Raw genomic sequence first — 10,342 nt, 5'->3', positions numbered from 1 at the left:
CTTCAAGAAAACAATTATGTCATGCCCCCCCCCCCCCTCCACCCCATTTCGGCTGAAGAGTAAATATACCCTGTTCTCTAAATTAATCACGTGCCTAAAGGTGAGGCGGGAGGTTGTTTGAACAGTAAGTGGTGTTTCATCAGGTCCCCATTACTGTGATAGCATTATGCATAATTCACGTGGGGCTTTAAAGGACCCCTGGAGTCACAGCATGGCCTCTTGGGAGTTATGAAGGCTCGTTCCGCAGAGTCAAAAATTATACAATGTTGGTATGATGGAGATAGAGAGAGGAGAGAGAGAGACTAGGAAGCAGAAAGGAAGAGTGGGAGATGGACCGTGGCCAATGATCAGCAAGCAGAATAGCTAAAGTAGAGAGATAGAAGAGATTTCATAAAGGCTACTCATCACAGGCCGAAAATGCGACCATGTCACCGAGGACGATCGGAGAAACAAAGCCGGATATGAAGCAAGAGGTGATGAAGAGCCGCCAGGTGGTTTAGACCATCTATTCATTTTATTCATTAGTCCGGGTCATTTGATGGAAGCGCCGGCGGGGAGAACGGGTTATCGGGAAGCTTTAGATCATAGCCTGAAACACATTTTGTCCTCAATATGAAGTCGAAGTCCAAAATCCGCCAATAGCGGGAGCTTGGGAACAAAACCGAATTCGTAGGTCGCATGTTTTAAATAATTATCTACATCTCACGTTTTCCCTCCCTTGATGTTCTCGAACGGAGGTGTGTGGAGAACAGAGCGATTCGACCCCGCAGCCGATGCCTGGAGAAAAAAGCAGCCTGTGTGCAGGCAGCTGTGGACGACAGGAAGGTGGTACCCACGAGTCGGTGTTTATTATCTGGGATCTGACTCCGGAGGCGCGTCGCTGAGGTATGGGCTGCGCTCCCAGTATCCACGTCTCTCAGAGCGGGGTGATCTACTGCCGAGACTCAGACGAATCCAACTCCCCCCACCAGACCACCACCATCTCTCAGGGCAACGCAACCACGCTCCACGGGCTCTTCATCAAGACCGATGCGGCCGAGACCATCCCTTCCGTCATCACCTACCAGAGTCGGCACTCGCGCAACAACTCGTGCCGGGATCGCAAGGAGAACAGTGGAGGGCACATCCGCATCGAGGCCGAGACGCAGACCAGCCACACCAGCGTCAAGGTACAGTGGCTGTGACAGTGGAACGCGTTGAATGAACCGAACATGGGTGTGCTGGCATATGGTCACCGCATCAGCAGAGTCGTGAGTGAAAAGCATACTTGCGAGAGGGCCATTGTTGTTGTTGTTTGTTAGTTGATGAGGCCCAAACCTGTGGGTCCGGGATTAGAAATCTGGCTGCAGTTCATTCAATCCCTCCTCATTAACTCGCCCTGTGTCAAGCCATGCCTGCAGCCAGCCATGTGTGTAACAATGATGATAATTGAATGTATGACATATGACGGTGGCCTTACTAAAGGATCTTATGTAGGCAGGGTTATGCTGCATAATTGCATTTTAATGCACAAAATGTGTTAATCTTAAGAATGAGCTTGTTGACTGAGGACTCTGTAGCAGTGTGTAACACAATAAGAAGATAAGGGCATTTTAAGTTTCTATTGAAGAGTACCTGCAGAAGATGGACCATATTTGTGTTTAGTATTTCTTTATAACACGTGTTTGCACCACACTCCACTCCATTGTATCCACAGGAGAGTTATAATTGCTCATAAATGCGTTACTAAGCACTTATACATGATTACATATGTACTCTGCAGTGTGTTATGAAACCATGTTCTATATAAGTACTACAGAGTTTTAAAGGCAAGAGTTACCAGAAGTTTTTACTTTACAAAAAAACCCCAAACTCGGGTCTAGCTTTACCTGAAATCCCCACTTAGCGTGTTTCTCGCCATCAGCCATCTCTTGTAATCTAAATCTGTGCTATAAGAAAAGCTTGTTTGCAGGCTTTTGTTTATTATCTCTGAGTACAGCCCCAAAGCTGCAGGCAGAGGTTCCCGGAAGCAGACAAAGCCGTGAAATGAGCAACTGTACATCCAGTGGGTCAGTACTTCAGCAACAAAATGCAAAGTGTGTTTGCCTAAAGTCAGAGGATCAGCTCAGATTTGATAACTTTGGTTTATATCCTTTATATCAACCCCATTTATGACACTGTTTGCTTTAAGATGTGTAAAAACCTATTAATCTAATAAGTCATTATGAAGAGGATTATTATTTGAGTCATCGTTGAAAAAATAAGTAATTGCTATTAATTTAATGTAATAATCTGTAATGCAGGATTCAAGCTTTTGGAAACAGCCAAATTTTTGTGGATAAGTATATTAAATGTATTTCAAAGTTTTCAGAGAACATGTTTTTTAAAAATAAACACTATTTTTTATACTGAAAAAAATGGTAAGCGGCTCACTTAATGAACATATTGCAGATATTTAAAACGTTGATAACCACGTGAAAACTGAGACAAAACTGAGCACAGCGCTGCTCTGCTCTGCTTAGCAGTTTTCAAATCTTTTCATGAAGTTCGTTTGCTTTTTACTTGATGAAGGATTTCTCTCATGAGGAAGCATGTGAACAGATACTTCTTCATATTTATGATCAAACCCCAGAGGATATAACTGTGTTTTGCTAAGAAGTAGTCTAGCAGATGATCGTGTCATCAGACTCTGAGAATACATTAACCCGTTCAGGCCTGGATGAGATTCAGAGACTTTTACATAATAAACTCATCTAAGGCTAGCATGGTTCCAGTTGTTTTTAAATTGTCCTTATTTCACATTTGTGGATAGTCTTTAACACTTTTCATTCATTTTTCCTGATATTTGTCTTGTCTGCTCCTAATATGGAAGAAATTTGGCACACGTGAAACGACAAGACATTGATATGACATGAGTCATTCCCACGAATGAAAACATTTAGTCACCTTAACATAGACTTCTTGCCAGGAGGTGGAATTATAGCAAACAGTTTGGTAACATTTAGGTTCAGCAGTTGAGTACTTTTTATAGATTTGTGTCATGAGTTAAGTGTAGCTCAGACAGTGTGTGTGTGTCCTGGTTTGTCAGCAGTTCCTTACCGCTCTCTCTCAGTTTCCCCCTCCACGACTGAGACAGGATCAATGATGCCATTTATTATTAAAACCATCTGCCTTACCCTGCAGGATCTTGATCATCTGACACAGTGTTGATCACGCTCCTGTGTGTGTGTGTGTGTGTATGTGTGAGTGCATGTTTATATACACCAGTCATTTGTTTACCCCTCTGGTCAGTACATCAGGGGTGTGAACAGTCACATGTAAAGGACCGGTACTGCTTTCCCCACAGGGATTAATGCCAAGGCGCTGATTTAAAAAAGGAATACACCAACAAAAGCATTAATTGGCAGATTCTCACAATCAACCAGACACATTTTGTTTCGAACACAGACTGTGTTTAAAAGATGGAAGCAATTTTTGTGACGTGACCCACTGGTTCCTGGAGTCTGCAGCTCCTCTTTGTTGGTGCTGATGGTTTCCGAGGTCACAAGGGACCATATTCAGACCATAGGGTGAAGTGCAAAACTATCAGCTTATGCTAGCAAACTTGGTTAGCAAGGTGCATCTGCATTACACAGACTCACATTTCTGCTTATACTGCAGAGAAACAAACTAAAATACTGGATTCCCAGTCTTTGTTTCAGACAGCACGCATGTTATTTGTTAGATAATTTCATTAAAAATCCTCAAATCAGCGCAAACACTCTAAAGACGGCTAGTTCACTAGTACGTTATGGTTGTCAGTGTTGCTCATGCAAATGTCAACTTGCATAATAGCAGATGCTAACACATTTGGTGTTGTTTCGGCACCTAGTTTAGTTTCGGTAACCCAGTGTTAGAGGCTGGGTTAGAGACACAAATGTACAAATAGCATTTCATAACATTTCAGGGTAGGGGAATAGAGATTGTCAGATGACAGAGAGGGAGTGTGCCGCATCAGTTGGAAAAGATGAGACGTTCTGAAGAAAGCTTCAGAAAATCCCACGTACCTCAAGCACTGCATTTCTGCAGGTTGATGTCACAGTTGGCATCCGTAATGACCAACACAACAATCATAACCACAACTATAGAGACTTTAATTAGAGGACATGAGCCATAGCAGATACGATCTGCCCATGTTAGCACTCCTGTTAAAAAAGAGGCCATGCCTCTAACTCTAGGCCTTAATTGTTAATTATATATTATTTAATGAATTCTATATTGTTGGAGCAAATCGGCTTTAGAGGCCAAAAACCTTTGCATCAGGCTATGCATTATTTACATGTTATAACGTGGTAGTCCCTGGGGATTGACTTATATTTAACAAGTTCAACGTGGATTAAACATGCAAAAATTCAGCAATGATAAAGTTCTGTACTCTTAAAAAATAAAATAAACCAGACCAAACCCAGTTAACACAATTCTTATAAACTCATGCCAGTTTGTAGAAGGTCTATTTTAAGTTTTTTCTTTGGCAAACAAAAGTGAGATCAGGATTGGAACAGAATGTTGCTGCTGGTAATACATAAAGTTGTAGGTCAGCAACAAACAGACCAGTGCTATGATGAGAAGATGCAATTTATTCACAAGTCAGCATATCTAATAAACAAACAAAACACATTATAACCAAGAAAATGTTTATCATATAAATTGTGAGACTGGATCTATTATACTTTGTTGCATTGGCTTTCCAGATTGTAATTTTGATTTACACATGACAACTGTGCAAGTGTGCACACCAAAACAAAGCTAAGCATACACAAACCTCACGTCCTTTGTAATGCATCAAAACCAAAGCAAGAGCCCTACAAGTATTAGAGTCCCTCCTCCTCTCTAATTACTCTTTAACTCAGATTATTGATTTCATTTACACACATCAGTGATGTCTTGCATAACAGTAAGAAGTAACAATGTAACAATTTATTTTGCTATTAAGGAGAACGCGTACATCCACTGCAAGCTCTGTGTTGTTTTTTATTTTAGTTATGAGCCTGTTTTTCACACTAAAAAAAACTTTTTTGCCATAAATATAAGATTAAAAACATAAAAATATATAATATAATATATATATAAAATATAAGATTAAAAACATTCAAATTAGCTTTTTGTTTGGATGGGGGGTGGGAAACCTATGTCAGTGTTTTACACAGCACTGATGCAGCAGTGAATTTTTTAGCTGTTTGTAAGGATGACAGCACTGAACAAGTGAATCGTAAAGTCACAGATGGGAAAGGCCCATGGACATCTTAATGCAGAGGTTCAAGAAGAAGAATTCAACAGAAGCCTGCATTACAAAGCAGGATTAGGGGCTTAGTGAGCCAACTTCAGTTTTAACCCTGGGTTTATCGTCACAGTAACACGTTTAGCCTACTCGTGAAGAGGTTTTGCTTGAGATAAGAGATCATCGCATACAAAATCACTTCAAATTGGCCAGTCAGTTCTCTGGCACATAGTCTCACCATTCCTGAAGTTAGCCTACTTGCCAGTTCTTCTCATCTTTCCTTTGTTGATTTGAGTAGAATCACACAATAATACAGCACTTTTATTATACACTTACACACATTAGCACAGCACTGCTATGGCTGTCTTGCTCTGGGTCTGCACTATGTGATCAATCTCTTCATATTTTTCTAATATAGTTTTTCTTTATTTACAAAATATGCTAAATATGAAAAACTAACTACACCCCGTGATTCATTTGCTTGTAGAACCACCTTTAGCAGAATAGCTTGAAGTAACTTGAAGTAGTTTTTTTCTGTATGACTTCATCACTCTTTCATATCACCATGGAGGAATTTTGGCCAACTCTGATTTACAACATTACTTCAGTTCATTGAGGTTTATGGACTTTCATTTATGCACAGCTTTCTTTTTTGATCAGGCTCAGCTCTAGATTCTGACTGGGCCATTGCAGCATTGTGATTCTTTTCTTTTCCAGTTATTCTGTTACAGATTTTCTGGTGTTTCTTGGGATAATTGTCCTATTGCACGGAGCCTTTTTGGCTGAGCTTTAGCTGTTGGAAAGATGGGCTCACATTTGACTCTAGAATGCCTCTAGAGGAGTTTATGGTCAACTCAATGACTGCAAGGTGCACGGGACCTGTGAATGCAAAACAAGCCCACACCATCATCATAATTAACACTGTTTGTGCTAATATGCTGTGTTTGGTTTTCACCAATCATGTGCTGCCATGTTAGTTTTAAGAGGGAAGAGGCTTTCTTCTGGCAACCCTCCAAAACAAGCCATACTTTTCAAGTGTTTTTCTAATTGTACTGTCTGGCTTATTTGTACTGAACTTTAACATTTCACGTGCTAACTGAGGCCTGTAGAGTCTGACATGTAGCTCTCAGGATTTCTGAGCATTGGGATCAATTTACTGGTACATCCAGTCATCGGATTATTAGGAACTTGAATGTGTTCCACTTGTGAAGAATCTTTCTTCGTCTAGAATCATGGACTTCAAATTGTTTGGAAATTACTTTTAATCCTTACCAAACTGATGGGCAGCATAAATTCCTTTTTTAAGTTCATTGGTGATTTATCTTCTCCTTGGCACTGTGTTAACACACACCTGAATGCTTCAGGCCAGTAAACTACCTATACTTCTGTTTTTGTAGAGGAGCTCACCCTTGCTGATGATCAGATAATCAAGTGCATTTATTTGCAAGATGAAGCAGGGAGGGTGTACTTAGCTTTTCTGTGTTGTTTATTTAGTTTTTTTCTGTGGTGACTGAGCAGTACCAGGAACAATCATGCTTAAATGCTGAAATTGAGTTTCCCTTGCCAAATGGTAAACGACTGTATTTTTTACTCCACATAAAGTTGACTGAAAGCTCCTCCTGCTTGAGACCTACAGGATGATGCAGGACTTAGGTTGGGTTCCCAATCCACTCATGTAAGTTGGAGAGTAACACTACAATAGCAACCTCCTTAAGTCCCAGCATATAAACAGAATAAACTAAACAGTTCGCAGTTACATTGCAGCTGAAACAGGGTGAATGTTGATACTGTTAATATTTACAGCTCCAGTCAAATTGGATTCCTCAGTCAACATGGCATGAAAAGTTTTGGACTCAACCCGACTCAACCTTAAGGCAAATACCTAGATCGTTACATAGAGGCTGAGCATACTGAGAAGCTTTGATTTTGACCGATGTCTTCAAATGCTGTTCTGTGTGGCAGCTCTTTGAGTGCCAACCTGCTTCCTAACAATGACTAGATTAACATGTAATGTTTAACTTATTCCCTGACATTAACTAATAACATTGACAATTCTAATAAAAAATATCTTAGCATGTTTTAAAAATGCTAAATTATGCAAACCAAACATGATAAATCCAGAAATGTGATCAAGAGCTGTTATTCTCTACAGTTCTACAGTATGCTGTTACTTGTAGGATGACCCTAACATCTAAAGGTAGCAGTCAAGACGTTTGTTCACACGACAGATTTAAGCCATGTCAAAATATCAGACTCTCACTGTAAGCTTATCATTGACTTCATACTGTGGACAGAAGTCTAACAGATAAGACAGAGGCCGACCTCAAGTCCATGTAGACATTCTAAGAAGGCCACTTCAGTGCAGATAAGGTGAGGCCTTGTTGCAAGGACTGTGATTCATGCAGACACCAAGGCCTGGTGTTAACAATGAGGAACCTAATTTGATAAGCGCCAAGTGCTTGGTATTTATCTGGCAATATACAAAATGAAAATCCAAAACATTTCTTTATTGGTTTCGATAAACTTGAAAGTGACATAATGCATAGAAGCAGAAAAAAAGATTTATCCCTCTGAAGGACACAGTAACGTCATTCTGTATCACTTCTGATTTCTAAACAGTCTGACTTTCAACAAAAGAGCCACTCATAAGGTCGAATCTACATGAGAAATTCACCCGCTTTGTCATTACTCAAAACATTTACACTCTGGCCCGTAAGCGTTTCTGTTCTCTAGCCATGCTGTAAACTAGCTAGTCATCTTCATAATCTAACATCAACAGAGAAAACACCTTCAAAGGACCACATCAAACATACACTAAGTTTGTTACGTTTATTGCATTCTGGGGAATAAACTGTTCAATTAAATGTGCTGCGAAATGTTTGATGGTCCTTCACAATGAAAGCAATGTTTGATCTGTATCATAACAATGTGTGTACAGTATATGCAATGACATTATATACCTGGCCTCAGGAAACAATTAAGGGGTTATTTATACAGCACCTTTCAAAGCCAACATTACAAAGTGCTTCACAAAAACAAAGACTGAAATTACTCCAAGATGAAGGAAGCTCCAACGTTCAGAAGTTTGTAATTAGTCGAAGATCTAAGTCATAGGCTTAAAAACCGAAGCCATTTTTAAGGGGGGTGGGAAGGAAGGGCTGTGTGACGTGAAAGGGAAATATTAGGTTTGTGTGTTGTTTGTTATTTTGTGGTATAATTAATTTAGCAAAATGTGTGAAAAAAAACAAAAACAAAAATAAAACAAAAACCAATAAACAGTCCCTTTTCAGGGGATTTTTGTTTTGTTTTGTTTTGCATTTTTGCTCGGAAGAAAAGAGACTCAAATGATTATTCATATTAACTATTTGTATGCTTATCTATCTACTGTTGAGTTGTTATGAATTTTGTGAACACTGGTGTCATGTTTTAAAATACCAAATCAAACACTATATACAGAACCACTGCATATTGACTGTCAACTGGAGAGTATAACATCACATTTTGGGGTGGCTGTAGCTCAGGAGGTGGAGCAGGTCATCTACTGATTGGAAGGTTGGTGGTTTGATCCCTGTCTCCCACTTGTCTGCATGCCAAATATCCTTGGGTAGTTAGTAAGCACTTAAAAGCATAGGTGGGAGAATGTGGTATGTTGTGTAGAGCGCTTTGAGTACTCCGGGAGAGTAGAAAAACGCTATATAAGAATCACTCAATGTACATTTTCATGAAAATCAAAAGAAATTGGATTTTTAAAAGCACATAAAAAATAATAATCACTTTATGTGTGACGATGTTTGTGCAAAGTGTCGTTCAGATTGGCTCACCCATTAAGGAGGAGATAGGGTACATAAACTACATGTACATATACAATTATAATAAGTTATACTCTGTAGTTTTTTGTTTGTTTGTTTTTCAGAGTTACAGATATCCTTGAAAGCTCACTTAAAACGCAACCACTAATTCAGTACAGCAAAGTAGCTTATTTGTCTGTTGTGATCATCGATACTAGCATACACTGTATGGGCCACACGTCTTAATCTTTGAATTCAGGTTTTTTTAGTCCCATTGCTACAGTTAGTCAAAGACCTGTCCATGCAGTCTGCCTTTCAAAACATTTTGAAAGAATGGTTTGTTCTAAAGAGCTTGCTGAATTTGAGTGTGGTGCTATAATAGGATTCCACCATTGCAACAAATCAGTTTCTTCAAGTTCTTCAAGAAGTTTCTTCACTCCTAGATATCCTGCAATTAAGTGTAAATGATATTTTTCAGTTTGGAACCACAGCAACTGCCAAGTGTCAGAACACAGAAAGTTACAGAGCGAGGTCATTGAGTTTAATATTGCTAACTCTTACTATTACACTCTTACTGTTTCCACTGTAATCGCCATAACAAGATGTTATGAAAATGTGATATGTGTTTAAATACTGTAGATCAATAAATCTTTAAACCCCTATTATTCTTTTGTGTAATCAACAAACATTGTTTCTTAATTTCTTTACATCGCGTGAGGTAGTGGGACATGCAGCATAATTTGGCAATTAATTATGGCCTGAATCAATAAACAGAAATGACTTGATTGATTTTTTTGTTAATTTGTGTTGTACTGTGGGTTGTACAGCAGCAGCATCCTTTTACAGTGTTTAGCTCTGTTTACAAAGAACATATTACTGTAATTTAGTGTATTTTTGTGCCATTTTGTTAAAGTGTATCTTTGCAGTATATTTTGCGACTTGTTGCTGTAACACTGTAGTACCAATATCGTCTTCCCTCAACTGTCTCCCATGTCTAACATGTAATGTCCATTCACTTACACATTTCCATCCTCTTTCCTCTCATGTCTCCAGGCGAGTGGTATCAAATTCACTCTCACTAATGACGACACTGAGAAATGAGAGTCAAATCAACGGCCATATATACGTAGTGTATTGACTTTACTTTAATTGGAAATCTCTGTGTCATGCAGCTTTTTAACATTTGTTCTTTGGTCCACATAAAGAAAAAAGTAGATTATGATTTTTTTAAACATTTTAACAGAGCAAAAGTTCTGTACAAGAGCTATACAAGAAGCTAAAACGACCTGCCTGATTCCTGACAGCTACTGCTAGTATG

At 39.1% G+C, this 10,342-nt stretch overlaps 1 protein-coding gene across 1 annotated transcript in view; it reads left to right on the top strand.

The window, feature by feature from the left end:
- Window positions 1-232: 232 nt before the first annotated feature.
- Window positions 233-10,342, top strand: part of pde8b (phosphodiesterase 8B) — a 48,254-nt gene continuing 38,144 nt past the window's right edge. The window contains exon 1 of the mRNA XM_006804755.2: window positions 233-1,169. Within this exon, the coding sequence (XP_006804818.1) occupies window positions 888-1,169 (282 nt within the window). The 5' untranslated portion in view covers window positions 233-887. The remainder of the gene's footprint in view (window positions 1,170-10,342) is intronic.

This window comes from Neolamprologus brichardi, chromosome 7 (assembly GCF_056152115.1).
Source record: "Neolamprologus brichardi isolate AB-2024 chromosome 7, ASM5615211v1, whole genome shotgun sequence".
Lineage (NCBI taxonomy): Eukaryota > Metazoa > Chordata > Actinopteri > Cichliformes > Cichlidae > Neolamprologus > Neolamprologus brichardi.
The sequence above is the reverse complement of the archived record's forward strand: the minus strand, read 5'-3'. Positions and strand labels throughout refer to the sequence as shown.